General features: G+C 39.3%; 1 protein-coding gene across 1 annotated transcript in view; it reads right to left on the bottom strand.

The window, feature by feature from the left end:
• The window catches only part of CHST9 (carbohydrate sulfotransferase 9), a 222,324-nt gene that overhangs the window by 8,442 nt on the left and 194,108 nt on the right, over window positions 1-19,774 (bottom strand). Inside the window, exon 4 of the mRNA XM_039843985.1 lies at window positions 18,634-18,671. Within this exon, the coding sequence (XP_039699919.1) occupies window positions 18,634-18,671 (38 nt within the window). The remainder of the gene's footprint in view (window positions 1-18,633; window positions 18,672-19,774) is intronic.

The raw sequence follows: 19,774 nt of genomic DNA, 5'->3' as shown, positions 1-19,774 counted from the left end.
AAATTTATGGCTCCTTGAGGAAGCCAAAGTTTAATTAGGTTGATAAAAATAAGGAGTTTAGGAAAAAAAGTAGTAATTGCCATATGAAAGGATTCTAGAATATTTGGGGAACAGAGAGAAGAGTATTTAACTTTTCTGAAAAGATTCTTTGGAGCAAATTTCACAGAGGAGGTGATGCCTGAGATGGGTCTGGGAGGCTGGCTGGGTCGTTGACAGTTAGATGAGCCAGAGATGGGAAGAACTGTACATGGAAACCAAACTTGTTCCTACAACTCAAGTTTGGGTCTGGAGTTGTAGGAACAAGTTCGGCTTCCAATTTCTCCTGAAAAGGACAGCTGTCCTGTGTAAGACCGGACCCTGCAGTGGTCAGAGCACAGCCTGCCTGGGGGTGAGCGCTGACTGTGGGCAAGTTTCTTCTCCTTGCTGGAACTGGGTTACTTTATCTGAAAAGTGGGGACAACAGTAGTAACTTTCTCAGAGCGGTGAAGACCAAACGATCTTAATACAAGCAAAATGCTTATAAAACTTCCTGGCATATAGTAAGTAACATTATTATGGCCATCTTTCAACAACGATTTATTTGCTTTCAGCTAAAAGGTATTGCTTGCTTTTACAAAATCGAAATAAAGCATTTATGGTAAATATGTATGTTGTCACCTACGTGTCTTTCATGCTGACTACAACCTTGTGCTGATGGTGCCATTTCTGAGAGTGTCCTAAACACTGTAGGTTGTGTCTGTTGTGGGGGGCTTTGGTGGGCAATTAACAGACAAATTGACAATGATAATATTGGTGATTAGATGGTGATTTCCCCCACCTTCCTATCTTTTAGCTTTGACATTTTTTTCTAGTTTAATTACATAATATTGTATCTCTTGTGATTTTATCTATTTTGCATCTAGATATAAGTACAATTACATTTCTTCAGACCATCATGAAGGCTTATTATTTCTAGTTGTTAATAAGAGTAATGATGGGAATGGGTGGGATGCTTGAAAGCCAGTCCTTTCAGGAGATACAAACCAGTATGTCTCTGGTGGTCCTGTTTGTCACAGCTACTCCTTTCAAATCTTAAGTCGAAGTCTTCAGAAGCCGAATGCTTAGTTATGGGAGAGGTGAAGAACACGAATGCATTTCCAATAGAACATTGAGGACTATTGGGAAAAGTGTGAGTATAGAGTCCTGATATCCAGTGCCATCTGTCCCTGTCTCCTTCTCCATCCTCACCTCCCACTCTTCCATCTTCAGTTATTCATGGAGCAAATGTTTCCTGAGCACTTACTGTGTGCCAGGTGCTGGGCTGCACATTGGAGATGTGCAGCTAGCACGCCAGACCCAGCCCCCTGCTCTTATAGGACAGCCTCAGGGTCGGTGGGGATGGGGATTGGGGAGGGAGATACAGAAAAGAAAACCAAGGATTACCATACTTAAGGCAGGTGATCACGCAGGAAGAACGTGATACTAGGAGGGTGCAAAAGAATTTAATCCTGGCTCTGAGGTCAGGGAATATTTCTTGGAGAAAGTGTGTGCCATGCAAAATCATTTCGGTTTCCTGTTTCTGAGACTTGTTTTCTCTCTCTTGAACATTCTTTTCCATTTTGGTTGTTTAGTTAAAGCAAACTGATTTAATCACTGCATTGACCCAAAGATGAGATACAAACATATTCATTTTAAGGATGACGGGCTTAAAGTTCAGAGAGTTTATGTAACTCGTCCAGGTTAACCCAGCTAGTGGTAACGCTGTGCTTCAAACCTTGATCTTAATCATTTATGGCTTTTTTCATTTGCATCATGTATCAAGTAATCTGTTCTTTGTTAAATGGCCATTCAACGAATTGATGTAAGTAAAGCACCGAGCATATGCATGTTACATATGAGTAAGGTAGTTGAGAACCTGGATTTTTGAATCACATGACCTAATTTGTGTCCCTGCTCTATCATTTCCTATCTGGGCAAGCTTGACTAACCGAGTTTAGTTTCTAGGCTTCAGTTTCCTTGTCTCTAAAATGGAGATAATAATAGCTCCTACCTCATAGGGGGTGACTGAATTATAGGAAATGTGTGTAGAGAGTGTTTAATACAAAGTATGTTTTCTACACATATTAGATATTTTTATGATATATTTAATAAACATTTATTTTTTGAGCATCTTTATGTGACAAGCATTTTCTTAGGTGAATACTAGTGTTTTATTCTGTTTTTTTTTTTTAATCTCTTCCTCCTCTTTCAAAACACTTAGCAAAATTAAGAACATATGATAAAAGTATAATGGAGATAAAAGTGAGTGGAAGAACAATGAAGACAATTGAGTAAAAAAGGAAAGAAAAAAAAATCAATTCAAGTGGAGGCAAAGGCAAAGAAAGAAAACAGAAGAAAAGAAGGCACGATGATAGGCGATAAGAAAGAATAATGACCACTTGGGGCTAGGGGGTAAAGAGACACTAGTGAACTTTAGTTTTCTCCAAGCTGCAATCTTCAAATCATTTAAATTGTTTAAAGACAAAACAACGGGTTTGGTAGTGAGGCTGCTCGAGTTGATCTAACAAGCTAATTTCTATGGTCAGCTTGGATGCAAGAATTGAAATTATGATTTTATTTCCAGTTCTTTTGATTTTGGATTAAATTCCTTTTTTCCCCCCTTCAAGTCAAAGAAACAAAGTATGAAGACTGAGGATATAACACAATGTGAACATCAAGGAGAAGTTAGTATTAAGAACAGTGTTGTCCTCTGGTTTGGCAAGACCACCAGAAGCTGAAAACAGACATAACCTTAATGTATATAAAAAGATAAGGCTTCTCCCCAAGGGGTTCAATATGCTTTTATAGATTTATCATTTTATCTTTCTTTTAAGTTTTGCTGAAAAAATGAGATATTCTTTTGTTCTCAAATTTACAGATAAATTAAGATAGACTTGTGAAATAACTTGCCCAAGGTCACTCTGCAAAGTCAATGGAAAAGTTTGGAATATAGTCCAATTCTCTAATTACAATCCAGGAAGCTTTAATTAACAGAAGACCTTGCTTTTTCAAAGAAACTCAAAACTTAACGAGGAGCTGCAACTTGATAAAGTGAAATACAGTCAAAATGTTTGCTCCTTACTATTTCATTTCCTACGTTGTGTCTGCACATGGCAAATGAGGACAGGAATGACAAAATACAGTCAATTACATTAGGCATGACTGAAGTAGAATAAATGGGATGTTCGATTATTAGAATTTTTATTTTTCTCTGGAATTTTAGATAGCTAATAGATTTGGAATATGGTTCTTTAATATCTCTAAGTTGGTGTTTATTTTTCTAGAAATTAGTAATTGTCAGCCAGTCTCTTGTCCCCTTGCTTAAAAGGTGAACAATAGTGTGTATGTATATTGAGAGCATTCTGCGGGTACAATGAGGAGGGCACCCTGACTCTGACACCTGGTTCCAGGGAATTCATTGCTAGGCAGTTCTTGCTCCAGTTTTCAGTATGGTGGGAAGAAGGAACCAACTTCCCTGGGTTGGAATGCCTAAGTGAAAAGATCGGTTTTTCAATTTTTAAATTTTTTATTGGGAGGGAGATTGTTATGGGCTTGGATTAGCAAGGAAGAGCTTTTCCCCGGCAAGGGGAAGGAGTCCTTGAGGTGACATTGGAATCGGGTGCTGACTGGGGTGAACTAGGGGGCCAGCGAGGGCCGGAGACATGGGTCAACAGTGCAGAGTGGGGTTTTGCTCCCATGAGATGGAAATGGAAGTGCAAGAGAGAAGAAAGCTGTTCTGAGGCCAAGAGCACAGGGGCTGGATAGATCGGCGAAGTGTAAAAAAATTTTAGTTTTGAGTCAGATCAACCAGATCAACCCATTTACCCAAGGTCATGCTAAAATCTCAGCCCTCTTATGGCAGGGAAAGATGAATCTTTCTGAGAATTAATCAGATATATGTAGTTATAAAGTATCTAGTACAGTGTCTGTCATATAGTAGTTTTCTCCAAAATGTTAACACATCCTGCCTCTGTCTCTTTCTTCTCCGATTATCTGTCTGCAATGGACATGTCATCAAGCATGCCTGCCTTCCCAACTTAAGACTTTGATGAGCCTGACGACGGGTCCTGTTCTTGTATGCAGTGATAGGGCTGGACGCTATGCAATTCGGGATGAGCATCTGCCCTAAGGGCAGCTTATCTATAAGCCGGCTGCCAACCAATGAGAGGACCTGGAGCAACAGCCTCTTCCTAGATATGTGGATGATAACTAGCTAAATGTCCACTTCCCCTCTAGGCTCTCAACTGGAAAATATGGAGAGATTTGGCCAGTCATTGGTAAAGAGGAAAAAAAAAATATAAGAGCAGCCATACGGAGAAGTAGAGCCCAAGAGAATAGCTAGGTCAAGATACTGGTGGGCTGAGGGCTTTAGCACCAGTGAGAGCCCAGGCTCAGGAAGCAGCATATACCGGAGAGCCTGTTTCTTCCCTATCCATGGCCTACTAGTCCAAAGCTACTTGAGCCCTGGAGACAGTAAAGCCAACTGTGAGTGCAGCAGTGACACTGGTAGGGACACATTCCATTTGTCTTATTTGGTTAAGCATCTGCCAGACTCAGATCAGATTTGCCTGTGTCAGCACCTTCGAGTGACACACGCCCCTCTGGCTTATGTTGCCTGCATATTTGACAACTCAGCTTTACTCAAGGCTGCCTCCTCAAAGCCTGGCTTGTCTCTTAGGCCAAGGCAGGCAACTCACTCTGGTGCCATCATGGGTTACCTGGGCACTATACTAGGAAGAGAGGGTTGCCTGTTGCACCGGATTATGCTATAGGGATCCTGAGGCCATGCTGAGAGAAGTTTATTTTGGGGATTTCAGTCTGAGAAAGAAGCAAGACAGAAACTCACGGCAAAAGCAGAGCAGAGAGGCAAGGAGGAGCAGAGCGGGTGAGTAGCATATGAGTGGGTCAGAGTGAACAGATCTCTAACGAAACAAAGTGATGATCACACAGATATTTGTAAGCTCAGCTCTTCATGCATTCAGATAGAATCTGTCAATTTCATTTTAAGAATATCACTTTTATTAATCTAAATTTTGAAGCTTTCTGGGGTTTCCAAAATGGGTTATTTCACCTAAAGATGATTATACTTGACTCAGGATATCACTGAAATGGCTACTAAGAAGCATCTATGGCCATGCCCATGGTCTCCCCTTTTGGTCTCCCCCTTTTTTTTTGCGAGGGCAGATTGGAACAGCACTGGTCCTGATCCTTTAGCTTGAGGGTGAGTCTTTGGTGTCTGTACAACCTCATTCCCAAGAACTGGTATAGAACAATATGAGAAGATCATAGAGGGTCGCCTGACACCTGCAGTCCAGCCTCGGTAAGTGCAACTGTGCAAACGGTGAAGGAGTGGGGAGTGGGGGCAAGTCCAACCCTTCCCGTTCCTTTCTTAGGCAGAGTCCGAGCCCAGGAAGCAGCATATTCCTGGGGAACTGTTTCTTTTCCACCCATCACCTGCTAGTCCAAAGCTACCGAACCCTGGAAACAGTGATGCCAACTGGGAGAGCAGCAGTGACACTGGCAGGGCTGGTGTTGACATCCAACCACAGTTCTCTTGTATCAAAACACTGATGGATAGGATTCTACCCAATCTATTTATAGAGAACCAGATATCATTAAGCAAGCAAGCATAATTCTCTGAAGGTCCTTCTGACACACCCCTCTTTCCTCACTACAATTATGTAATCTGCTTCTTGGAAGGAACAAACACATCTTGGTGTACCTTGCTCAGAAATGATATTACAGCTTATTAATTCCATCTACACCCCATGCAAGGGAAAACTGTTCACAGTAAGGAAAAAGAAGTCTCAGATTCCATACAGGGGATTTTCTTAGAGCCTCCCATAACTATAGGCGAATAGAAACTAGCCTATAGCCAATACTATTGCAAGATGGAAGTGGGTGGCTTTGAGCACCATTCACCTGTAAAAATTGAAGAAAAAACTTGCGCTTCTAGACCAGTTCTCAGACCAATGGGACAACCCTCTTGCCTCACCTGCTACTCATGACCCACCTTTTGAGATTCCCATGTAGAGAGCATGCTTCCTCTTGAGCAAGGAGGGATGTATTTATACCAATTGGCAAGGGAGGTGAGTTTGCCTGTCTTGACCCCTGCCAGGGCTCAAGTCCCTTTTAAAGGACAACTCCTGGACTAAGGCCCTAGGGAGAGGATGATCAGTGAGAGTGGGTTTTGGATGAGCATCATGGAGTGTTTCATGTGTTCCAGGCACTGCTCAAACAAATTAATCATCACCCCAGCTCTGTCAGGTGGTTATGATCAGGGTTCCATCAAACCTGCTATGTGTCTTACAACTGGCAACTGCTACAGCTGGGATTAAAATCTAGGCTCCAAATCTGTATAACACATGTTTACCTCACAGGGCTCAGTGCCATCACATCTGTAATTAGAGAGTGTTTTCTTTCGATTAGATCCAAATGAATATAATCTTTCCTACAAAGCCTCCTTGAGGTGCCTGAATGTGCCTGAGTCAACTCTGGTTAGAGTGGAGAGTGGACATCACCCAACCTTTGGTTGCTTCTCTTCTCCAATTCGAATTATGTATATTGGGTACCAAGAACTGATGCTCTATCAAACAATCCCCAGTACTTTAGCATGGCCAAGAAGGTGCTCTTAGAAAACCACAATGTAAGCTAGTGCTGCCTGGACTTTGGGTCTCTAGTTTTGCACCATAAACCACACGGAGATTCTGATCATCTGCTCAGCTTTTATGCCAGCCTTGGAACAAAGCTCCTTATCTTCATGACATATTTATTTCCTCTTCTGCCTCTGCTCTCTTATTAGAAACACATATATCTAGACTTGGTGGTTATGGAGTAGCACTATCTTCATCCACGGTGGCCTTTAAAAAAACTTATTTTATACCTTGGCATTTCAGTGTCTATCTGGAAAAACACAATAATACTGGGCACATGTGAGCTGTGTGCCTGGATCAGGGATGAAAGGAGAAAAATTAAAGATATCTTTCAACACCAGTAAATTGCCAGTGACCAAAGAACCTGGTCCCCATGGCTTTTCACCACTGAGACACTATGGCATCTATGATGCCTTCTTCATGGAGATCTTTACATTGAGGAAAAATGTCTATTTCCTGTCATGAGTAAGAAGAGATTTGAGCATTGAGTCACAGCATCTCCTAACTCTCCAGAATCATCAGCAGAATTGTCTCTTCCCCTGGCCCTTGGCATAGAACTCATCTTTAGCAAAGTCTAGTTTCCATGTTCTAGGAAACAACTGTTCAGATGGGTGGCCAGAAAGATATTTTGTGTGCTGCATTTTGGTTAGTTTCTGAGGGGCTATATCACCCTTTAGGTGGTTGTCTCCAAGGTAACTGGTACCATTCTGCTCTACTAATCTCATTTCCAACCTTTATCTAGTCACTTTTCTCTTCAGTGTCTTCTTCAAGACCTGCGTGGTTTCAGGATAAGAAGGAAAACTTTGGCAGTCTACAGGTTCCCAGGCCAGTGTGTAAAAGAAGCCCTGTATGCCAAGGCAGGTTGTGAAACACATATTCCACACCTTTTCAGTCCAACGACTTGTGGAATGGGAAAGAGGTAACTCTCAAGGCCAGACTTAGTAGATTTTCACTCCAATTCATGCTTTAGTTGCAATTATCAGTTGACCTTAAATCAATACTTTTCTATAAAATCAGCCTCGCTCACTGGAAGAGAATATCTAACTAAACAATTTGGGGGTATTTGATTTAACTTTCCGTCTGTAAAACAGAGATAATGATGCCTACCTAATAGAGTTGTGAAAAATACGTGGAATAAATACACAATATATAATATGTAGCTATATTCATTAAATGGAGCTCTCTCTTAACCCCCACTTATATATTCCTGCTGCAAGTATCACCTTTGCAGTCACCATGGGGACCTTAATCCTTGTCTTCGATTATTTATTCATTTCCCGTATTCAGACACGAGGCTCTAGTCATCTTCCATCTATTCACACCAAACTGTTCATTCCCACCATTAATATATCACTTAGACACTTCTTTTTTATGCCCAGACTATTGTCATAGCCTGCTAGCAGAATTTATTAATCAGTGCATTCATTTGAGAAATATTTATTGAGCATCTAATATGTTCACTGTTTAATGGTGCTAGGAACAAAGGAGTAAACCACTTTGACAGGGGTCCTGTTCTCACGGTACTTACTATTCTTGTGAGTGAAGGTAGGTAATGAACAAGTAAATGAATGAATGAACGAGAAAAATTTTGATGTAGACACTAAAACTGAGTGATGTGTTAGAGCTTGAGTGGCAGGGACAGGCAGGGAGACTACATTAAATAGATGTTCAGGGAGGATCCACCTGTGGAGATGCTGCTTGCGCTGAGCTTTGAATGACAAGAAGGAACCCAAGACCTGCGAGCAGAGCATTTCAGGCAGGGGCAGTGGGTGCCAATGGCCCTTGCATGGCAATAAGCCTGGCATGGTGGAAGGGCAGAGGGAAGGCCAGTGCGGTTGATGCATAAGTGAGAAGGGCCCAGTGATACAAAAGAAGGGAGGACTACATCTTGTAGGAAGAGCAGATCATGGAGATCATGGACAGGATTTTGGGTTTTATCAGAGGTGTAATTATAAGCCCCTGGAGGTTTTCAACAGGGTGATATAACATGATATGATTGATATTTTACAAAGCTCACCCTGCTGGTCAAGTGGAGAATGGACTGGGGGCTGGTAAGAGTCAAAGTAGAATTTAGTCACGATAGCCCAGAAAGAGAGGTTAGTGGCTGGTACCAGTGGAGGTGGAACAAAAAGGAAAGTAGGAGCTGTGGTTTTAAGAAGATGCCATACTAATTTTCCTGAGGTCATTTCTCGACTCCAAAATTTTCGGTGCCACCACATTATATTTCCTGCTGAATCAAATCTGAGTAACCGGTTTTTGAAGTCTTCTACGATCCATCTGTGGCCACTTTTCATTGATTGTTGATCTCTCCAAACTCCCATACTACCTATACTCTGTAGTTAATAAGCAAGTAAGTAATAACCCACTCTCTGTTCATCTGTGCAGCATTTAAGGTGTGTTAGTCTTCTTTTACAAGTTTGAAAATCCCTTTAGAACAGGCTCTGTACTTGCGCTTTCTTCCACATCCTCCATTGCACTTAGCATAGTTCTCTACACAGGGCATATGTCGAAATTGCTTATTGATTGATTTAAAACATATATCACTAGCATTCGTCTCTTCAGTATCTCTCTCCTATGAAGAAGGGTGATTATCTGTCAATATTCATGGCACCATTGAACGAATGCGCAATGCATTAATCATCTCTGAGATAACCAGATGAGGCTTTCTTGTAATCTTTCTATTTTGCTGAGATAATTTCACTTGCTTTGGAGTTTATGAGGCCATAAGTGGCTCCCATCTGTTGATGAACATATTTCTAAGAGTCATTTAGTCTCGAGTATGGAATACTTGAGGGGAAGTTAAATTGTAACTTTTATATTAAGTGTCATCTTAGTAACAGAACCAAAATTGGAAGCATGTGTTCAATTTTGGTCTTTAATTTTCAAAGCTTTAGGTCAGGCAAAGAATTAATTTCATTTGTTTACAAAGTAGATTATGCCTAATAACATCTATTTTGTTTATGGTCACATTTTAGTCAATCCATTGCCTTAGAAAATGAGAGAAATCTGATTGGCTAATCATTCAACATAGTAAATTACATTGTTCTTACATCCACAGAACATTGGCCTAATTGAATTATCCAGTAATAGTATAATGAAAATATTCCCTTTTAATACATTTTGAGCAAGGCATATACCAGTGATGAAACAGAAAAATTTTGTTTATTCCACCCTTGTTTGATGATCAACCACAGAATGTAACATAACATTTCTGGGGATAATAACTTTTTCTACATTAAGGATAATAAAGACAAGGTAGCTTTAATGGGATGCTTACTGGTACTCCGAGTTTTCACTACTTGTTTGTATATCTTTTCCTCCCAGAAATTTGATCTCTGATTACTGCTACTTTACGAAATAAAGTTTAAATAAAATTGGTTTTAATTTATGCATAATAAAAGAGATAAATGTGATTACTTTCTCTCTCTAATGAGAGGTACAAAAACTGTCCAGGGCACTTTCTTTCACTCTTGAGTTTGTGATGAGGACCAAGGAGCATTTTCTCAGCAAAAGTCAGATACACACAAAATCTACACACATCAGGAAAGATCTTTGATGGGTCCATGGGGATCAGCCCCAAGAGGTCTAAACCATACGCATAGCACAGTTTCTACAGAATCATCTTAGTATTAATGACCACTACTTGTTATTTTTTACTTTTTGGACTTTTGGAAATATGTATTGTGGCCAAATGTTGGAAATAGTGAAATTCAAACTGATAAAGGTTTAAAAAAGTGTTTCAACTTGTAAATACAAAGGAAATAGCCATTTTAGCATCATTATATAGACTATATCTTAAGCAATGATAAGGTATATTATAGAAATATTTCTGATCCCTTGGTCACTACTTCTTAGAACACATTTTTTTAAATGTTAACAACAACTTTCATTCAAAATGATGATGACTCAAAGGCTTTTTTCACACAATTCCAGAAGAGATCAAGTTTTCACTTGAGTCTTTTATTCAGTTCTTTATCATGAGGAGAAATAATAACATGGGTAAAATAGTGACAAATAAAATACTATATTTTAGAATGTATATTCGAACGTGGTGACAAATTGGTACTTTGGCCCATTTTGATCATAGTTTTAATTCAAGATGTGAAAGAGGTGGCGTTTGAGTTATCGAATGCCGAAGGGTCTCTACTCATTATGCTTCTGGCTAGTACAGCTTGGCTACTGAGGTTTGTTGCTATGTGTTGAGAGCGAAATCTCAAATGATGATGCTAACGTTTTTGCTAATGAAATCTTCTATGCTGAAAAAATTTCAGTCACCCAATCACTTGTCTTCAGGTGCAAATGCTAGCAAGTAGGGAGGAATATGATTAGAAAAACTCAGAGGAGGAAAAAAGAAGAGAAACAGATTGACTAGAAATCATTCGTGGAATACATTTCACTGGCTTATTGGGTGACAACATCTTAGGTATTGAGATTCATTTACACTAGATAGTAAGTTAACTATTTTTCTTCTTTTTAATAGATACTACATTTTTAGCACACAGTTTCAGTATCCCATTTTCTCTCACATGAGTACGTATATAATGACAGTTATTACTAATAGTGAAGAACTTATAAAAGTTTTTAGAAGTAAGGTACTTTCTGGAAAATAAAAGAATAAGAGAGCACTTTATAGTTGGTGAGAATAAAGGTTTCTACTTCAATTCTCCTTCTATGTCCATGTTAGTTCTGTCTGGGCTCTCCTGAGAAAAAATGCCAGTGGGCAACAGATCATCCCAATGTATCCTCCCTCCACCCCCACTGCTCAGTTTTTAATCTCTTTTTAGGTGACAAATAGAATTTCTCTTAGACCAGATTCGCTTGATTTTTCACGTAATTAAAAAAGTAATTTAACGCCCAACAGAACTCAGGGTGAGTATATGCTCATCTTGATTGTTAAAATGCTATGAAAAAAAGCTATCACATCAAAAATATCTGTATTCTAGAGTCTCATAACCAATTGCTTCAGTGTTGGTGTCCAAACTTGAGTGCTGATTAGGGTGGTCATAAGTGGGATCATATAATTAATAGAACAACTTTCAGAACAAGTAGTGGGATAGCACAATAGTGAAGAGAAAGGATTTCAGAATGAGATACACCTGGACTCAGATTCCAGCTCTGCCGATATTTAGAGCAGCATAGAATAGTGGTGGGTGCTCACATTGTAGAGCTGGTTTCCCTTCTTTCATTCCTGTGTGCAATCTTAGGTAAGCTACTTAAATTCATTAACTTTGACTCCCTTGATTTGTAGCTTCCTCTCAGAGTTGCTGCTGTGAGGTTTAAGTGAGATAATTTTGTGTAAAATTTAGTCTAATGCTTACATGCAGAAAGCTCATTAAGCACTTAATAATAATGTTAACCCTTATTATTAATTTAGTGCTAAGCACAGCAGGATCTGAAAAATTACTAAACCTTTCAAGCCTGAGTTTCCACCTGCATAAACCAGAGATGAAAATATGCATCCTCACAGAGTTGTTGTGACAAATAAACGAGATGGCACATTGAATGACTAGCACAGTCATTGGTCGTAAAATTATTCAGAAGCATTCTGAGTGCTTCAGTGAGAATTATCTGATTGCTAATAGATCTTGCAGTGTTGCTAATAAACAATTTTCTTTATTCCAACCATTATTTTGTTCTTGGTAGTCATGCTTTTAAAACACCCAAGGGCCATTTTATCCTCCTCCCTTTGTCATGACAATATATTTGCACAGACTATTGTCTACTGTCTATTTCCACAGACACCCTTGCACAAGATTATACCTTTCTGGGTTTCTGATTAAAGAGGCGAGCCTTTGACATTTACACCTAAGTGTTTTCTGGGTATGAAGCCATCTGACCTTTAATGAAGAACATCTTTTATAAATCCTTCTTTGTTAACCACCATTAATGCTACCACTTTTTGATCCTTTTAGTCTTGCTTTCAAGCATTTTTAAAAAGAATCATAAGTTGGAAAAAAAAAAGAATCACAAGTTGGATAGCTTTTTAAAAGCATGACTTCCAATTCTATAAGGTAATCTTAGAAGTCAATTAAAGGGATGGCATTTTTACCAGCTCCATTATTGCTGAATTTGCAGAGAAACTGCCTTTGAGTCAAAGTTATCTCCTTGAGTGCATGGCCATTTTGATAAGAATAGTGCAGGGTAATGCAATCCCACTTTAAATTTAGAAGCGTAAAGTTCATGCTAACAGACAGCAGTGAATGGCATTGCCATGCTTACATTTGAGAAAAAGTCAGGTGCTCAAGTCTTGACCCAAGAATAAGGTTTAACATTCTATAGGCAATTATGGAATGTGGACACAAAGGTGAAATAAATGTGTCAGTCTCCCTGGCCTTGGATTCTTTCATTCCCCGACTGTATGACCATTATTCATAGACACTATGTGCAGTCTTAGTTTGTCCCTTCTGTTTCTGGTTTAAATTCCTCACCTGGAGGGTGAAGGACAACACCTGGTTTCTGCCTTCTAAGAACCAATGACACATCAGGTTTGAGTAGTCCAGGGCACAGGGTATAGACTGCTTACATTTCATAGTCCCTCTGGCTACTAGAGTAATAATTTAGTGAGCTAAACATTTACATATGACTAGAAATTGGTTGTTTGTTTATGATGTGCAAGGTCTAATAGTGGACACAGAAATTAACCTGACATGATTTCTTCCCTAATTTAGGATGATACTATCTAGCGACAAAATCATAGAGGGATATAAATAATTAGACTATAGAGTCGAAAGTGCAGGTCTATAGAAAAGGGGCAGAAAAATAATATAGAAGCATTGAAGAAAGAAAGATCATTTTTAGGTATAGGAAATCTTCATGGAAAAGGTGGTATTTGAGTTAAGTCTTGGAATATGAGTAAATTTCATACATGCAAGGAAAGGGGTGAATATGTTAGTGGAACAATGTTATATAGGACCCGATAGTTTTATATAAAGGAGCAGAATGGGAAATAAGTCTAGGGAGGTGAAGAGCCTGCTATCCAAAGAATTATGAGTTCGTAATAGGGCCTTGGATTTCATACTCAAAGGTTTGTATTTTAGCTTATAGATCAGGGGTCCCCAACCCCTGGGCCACTGACTGGTACCGGTCTGAGGCCTGTTAGGAACCACGATGCACAGCAGGAGGTGAGTGGCAGATGAGCGAGTAAAGCTTTATCTGTATTTGCAGCTGCTCCACAGTGCTAGCATTACAGCCTCAGCTCCACTTTAGATCACCAGGCGTTAGAGTCTCATGGGAGCACTGGTGCCTGGGGCCAAAAAGGTTGAGGACTGCTGCTATAGATGACAGACAAGTGGGTTCAATCTTGGCTTTTTATTACAATCATACATTCAGTTTTAAAAGTTGCAGGTGTTAATGCAGGATCATCTCCAACACCTGTGAGGCCTAGAGTATGCATGGAGGCTCACATACTGTATATCTAAATATTTAAAAGTTTTAAAATAAGTGATACCCGAGATCTGGCCCTTGTTTCCTCCCAGAGTCAGCAGCCAGTCCCAAGAGATTGTTCTGGGACTGGAGGGGAAAGGATCCCCACTCTTCCTGAGGGCCACCTGCCTGCCACTAGGGACTTGAGTGGGGAAGCGGAACTCAGCAGAGGAATCCTGGGCAGTGGCTGGACTTACCCCCATCAAGGCTAAGATGACTCAGTAAAGCTCCTCAGGTCCGTGGGCAGGCAGGGTCTCTCACCTCATGCCTCACTTTTCTGACTGGGGATTGACAGGTATTCTAAGTATCACCTGGAACTACACTCACCCATTCCACCCACCTCCAGAGGTGAGGGCGCAAGTATTGTTACCTGAAAAACGTTGTCTGCATACACATCCTCGCATTTCAGAGGAACTACTTTGACACTAAAGCAGCCCTCTTTCTCTGATTTCAAAGGGCACAGGCTGACTTTTTATCTCTCAGCTCAACACCACCTTACTGAATGAGAGGACTCCATTCAGCTGCCCTGTTCCTCTCTAATATTTTGTGTGTACTGAATTGGTCATCAGAATTTAAAACGTGAGGCTGAAAAGAAAGAAAAGTGTTTGCATTTTTGGTTATGATGTTTGGGGTCTTCTAAAGCATATGACACTCTTGGCCTGATCTAAGAGTTGTGCTACGTCTGAACCCAACCACTGACCCAGAATTTATTGGGATGGGGTGGGTGTGAAGTCTCAGGACCTGTGCCTACAAAGCTCCATGGTCGATTATAATGCCAAGGCGGGATTAATAATTACTGCTAAAAATGAGGGAGGTGTTTCTGTTTAATTATTGTTTTTTGGCAGGGGAAGTATGCTAGATGGTTGGTATTTTAGAAAGTAAAGTGGAGTAGGATGGAAGATGAATGGAAAGGTGGTGAGATTGTGGCAGAAGAGCTGTGAAAAGCCACTAAGCAAGCGAGATGAAGGCCTAGAGGAAGCAGGGACCATGGGTGGGCAGAGAAGGAGAATCTGGATTGGGGAGGCTCCAGGAGGTCACATCAGAAATGCTTGGTAAGTGTGCCCAGTTCCAATCACAAGACCAGAAGGTAATGGAGACTAGACTCTGGGTGGTGAGAACACAATGCAATATACAGATAATGTATTATAGAATTGTACACTTGAAACTTAAAATATAATTCTTACTAACCAATGTCACTCCAATATACTTAATTAAAAAAAAAAAAAGCTCAGTTGTTAGAGGGAGAGATGGAGTACAGATGACTTTGAAATTTCCGGGTTGTTATGGGTTGAACTGTGCCCTCCAAACAAATATGTAGAAGTCCTAATTCTTGATAGCTGTAAATGTAACCTTATTTGGACACAGGATCTTTGCAGATGTAATCAAGTAAGATGATGTCATTAGGGTGGTCCCTAAATCAATATGGCTAGTGTCCTTATAAAAGGAGACCCATAGGGAGGACAGCCAAGTGTTGGAGGCAGTGATGAAAGTGATGTAGCTCCAAGCCAAGGAGTGCCAAGATTTTCCAATTGTCATCAGAAACTGGGAGAGAGGTGAGAAAGGGTCCTTTCCTATAGGTTTCAGGGAGAGTATGGCCTTGGAGATACCTTGATTTTTGAACTTGTAGCTTTCAGAACTGTGAGACAGTACTTCTGTGTTGTTTGAAAGCACTCAGTTTGTAAAAGTTTGTTACAGCAGCCCCAGGAAAAAAATACATAAGCTGTAACAAACAGCACCCACGGTGTTGGCTCTCTCTGAACTGGGCCATCAGTGAAAGGAAGCATTTGTGATAGCCAGTGCCAGAACTGTGAATACTTTCTACAAGCAATGGAGCCCCATATTCAGTGTCCCTCTCTCTCACCCAGCTGTATTAATTCACTATGGGCTTCAATTATCTACTATACAAAAAGGCATAAACAGAAAATATTAATTTCCTATAGGTTTCAGTTGTCTACTACATAAAAAGGCAGTTTCCAAGAGCTAAGTTAAAAGGTTTTTACATTCAGTTTTCCCATATTCTAATTTGATTTTGAAGGTATTTTTGGTAGTATTTTAAGCTATTATCTTTAATCTACTACAGTAAAAATTATTCAGAAAATTTACAGAGATTTCACCTCCACAAGGGACATTTTCGGATAGGAAATTGTTGCAGGATTGAACTGCCAAAGAGACAGCTGAAAAAAATGGGTCATGCATTCATCCCATTCTGGGACATAAGCTGCCAAGCGGTTCACTGCTCATTTTTGTCCTCTTCTCGTAAACAAGCTGCATTAACAAGTTACTTTAAAAAAGCATACTAATTTCCCCAGTGAATTACACAGGAAAGAATCCAGCGTTTCCTCCGAGAAATCAAACAGTTGTTTGTTCTCAGAGCTCAGGTGTGGTAAAATAGCTGTGGGCTAAAAACGCACACTGGATATTGGCCAGTAGGCTAGAGCTTTCCTTCCACTTCAGCCCTGATTTCTCACATTGGTGTGCAACTCATAGCTTGCTTATTGGGTGTATTGTGTGTGTGTGTGTGTGTGTGTGTAGAACTCGATTTTCATTTTCAATTTAATTACACAATCTATAGTGCCCGGTGGGAAGGATTTAGGGGCAAGATTAACGCTCAACAGTGCTCCATTTTACATTCTTTTTTGATAACGAACACTGTATTGATTATCCAAAGTGAGTTTTCAAAAATGTTTTGTAAGAGCCAAATTCTTTTGGTAGCAAAGTAATTTCAAAAGGGGGAGGGGTGACTTCATTTCCTGGCTCTTTGCCAAAATTTAGATAAATTGGAGGTGTAAGATACTTTTTAAAATTGTATTGCCAATGCATTCTTGAGAGTGGGGAGTACCTCCCTACTTAGGAGAAGAAAGAATAGAAATTCCATTGTCGAATTAGAAATATAACTGGAGGACACTAATTGAATCACAAAACAATCCCTTCTAAGAACGACTATATAACTAATATACTTAAAATCCTAACCTCGTATGTGAAAATCCAAAAAATTTCACTCTCTTATTAGAACTAGAAACCATTATGATTTTTATCTGGCGTCAAATCAGTGTTTAAGATTATGGGTAAATATTTGGTGTTCTATTTTGGTGTCTACATATTCTATTCAGCCAAATGTAGAAAGAAGGAAAATACAGGAAATGAAATATGCCCCTAAGAAGTAGGCTTAATATATTTCTTGACCAACTGCTTTAACTTCTTAAGTTAATAAAGAAAATAGTTCTCTTTATAAAGAAAAGTATTCCCTATGTGACTAAATAAAAAAAATGGTAGCAATAAACTTTAATGGTTAACTGTTGTTTAGCATTCCCAAACCACTTGAGTACATACAAATAACTGAAAATACAATGAAAAGAAACTAAGCTGAAAAAGCAAATAAACTGTTTGAAATGGCTAACTGATTTTGCCATTGCACAATGATGGCAATTTCAAGTATGATGATGGCTGCTACTTCGAGTCACTATTTACAATTACATTCAAAAGCAAACTGGCACCTAATAAACATTATATTTTGCTTAGTGAATCTGCAGTATAGTATACTAGCCAAATGAGTTAACACACTTTAAAGCTTGATGAGTTACAGGGCATCTGGCACCGATTAGTTAAAGCTAGAACTTAATTTGGGTGGAATGACAATGGGACTAGAACTGGAACTTATTTTGAAGCCCATTAGAAGACTTTGAAAAATGTTCCCCTCACTCTTCTCCTTGGCAAGAGTGAGTTATAATTTACGCCAAAGGAGAATAACAACAAGACACGGAGATTTGTGCCTGTGAGTGAAACCTGAGCATATTTGCCACAGGCCAATGTTTGCTTTCTCTGAGTCTAGTGGTACAGGTGGCATTCGGAGACATTGCAGCTAGACTGGCCTAAGGTGGGGTAGAGCAAGACGGGGTTTGGTGAAGGCTGTTCTCATTGTGTACGTGTGATGGCGTGTTTCAAGCCCGTTAAAAAGTTATACAGAGTGGCTCCACCTACCAGTAAATATAAAAGATAAATTAGTAAAAAGACTGGATAAGAAAATAAGGAGGCAGACAGATAGACACTGGCTGACTGCAGGTAGAAATTGAAGACCAGAATGGAAAGTTAACTTGTACCTTTCCACTGCTAGGGGTTCAGCTCTTAACCGTTTGGGAGGGAGTGACTGGGTGAATTAAAACTTGGGAAAATCACAGAGAAGAGTCACCTTAGTTAAGGGAGAAGTAGATAAAAGTATCTATTTGCGGTCATGATCGTATTAACGCAGAGGTCAGGATATGCTCAGAGGGGTGTGTACACATCAGAGCTGGCAGAGTCCCACTCTCCCCTGTTTCCCATCCTTGGGGAGGATGTGGAGAGAGGAATGAGGCAGAGGAGACAAGGAAAGTGCATAGTCATCCACATATGACCAGTTTATATGTTTTCAGAACCAATTATATGTATATTGCTCATACCCAATAATCGGCAATGCCTTTTGTATTTTTTTTACATTTACAAATGCTTAATTATTAACATTTAAAGCAAAATTCTATATTACAGTTTATGAGAAGTGAGGAAATACCTGGTCGGTGCTATGTTCTTGGATTTTTTCTCTAGTCACTGAAAGAGAAAGCAAAAAGAAATTTAACATCAAGTATATAAATGAAAAAGATACAATAATGGTTTTGCTCTGTTCCCACTCATAACTCCAACAGTAATCATGGGCTCTCTGAGCAAGGATTTGTATCACAGTATGAACATTTACAATCACTTCAATAATTGGAATGAAAAAAGTCAAAATGTAAATAAACCATTTTAGACAAAGAAAACAAAAAACTAACTGAAAATCCGGGAAGGGTGAAGCCAGAGAATGTATTAAACTCTGGCAGAGAAACAGTGAACAGACAGATGAAAAGGACCAAAGAAAAATTTGAACAATATCCACTCGAAGGTTCCCAAACAATGTCAACCCATTCAAGTTTAATGCTACCACTGAGCTCATGCAAACTTGAGGACTAGACAAGGAGATTTAAAGGCACAGATGGCAGAAGTGCTACTTTTAAAAACCGTTCTCGTACCTGTGAATATAATAAAGACATTATGCCTTGTTATAGTACTGCCAGAGATTAATGAAAGTACAAGCCAACAGTTCTATAAATGGTATCTTGGTGAGGACAGAAACAAATCAGAGTAAAGTATAAAGGCAACATAAGGGAAAAATAATAAGGATTCTAAAATAATAAACCTCAGTCATTATGAAAATAGCCTGAAAATGATCAATGTCATGTATAAATAGAAGTAAAAAGAGTCTTTAATCATAATAAATAACCAATAAACCACCAGGAAAGAGAGGAAAGAAGTTTGGTGGCATTGCAGTTATGATATGCTGTGAACATCTCAGTATGAAATACACACTTTATTAAATATGTCCTTTAAAATTTTTAATTAAGATAATCGTGCAGTCACATGCATTTGTAAGAAACATTACAGAGCAACCCTGTGTACCCTCTACCCCATAACATCCGGAAGATCTATATAGCACAGTATCACTACAAGGAAATTGACACAGTCAAGATATAGAGAGTTTCCATCGCCATTTAAATATGCGAAAAATCATCTCCATTGAGCTCTTAAAATTCTCATAAATTAAAACATACAATTATATAATTATTTTGTGGCCTTGTGGTTATGATCGCTGTGATGATAATTTTTTTCTCTTGCTT

The sequence above is a fragment of the Pteropus medius genome, unplaced genomic scaffold (assembly GCF_902729225.1).
Source record: "Pteropus medius unplaced genomic scaffold, Ma_sr-lr_union100, whole genome shotgun sequence".
NCBI lineage: Eukaryota > Metazoa > Chordata > Mammalia > Chiroptera > Pteropodidae > Pteropus > Pteropus medius.
This window is presented reverse-complemented; position numbering and strand designations above follow the sequence as displayed.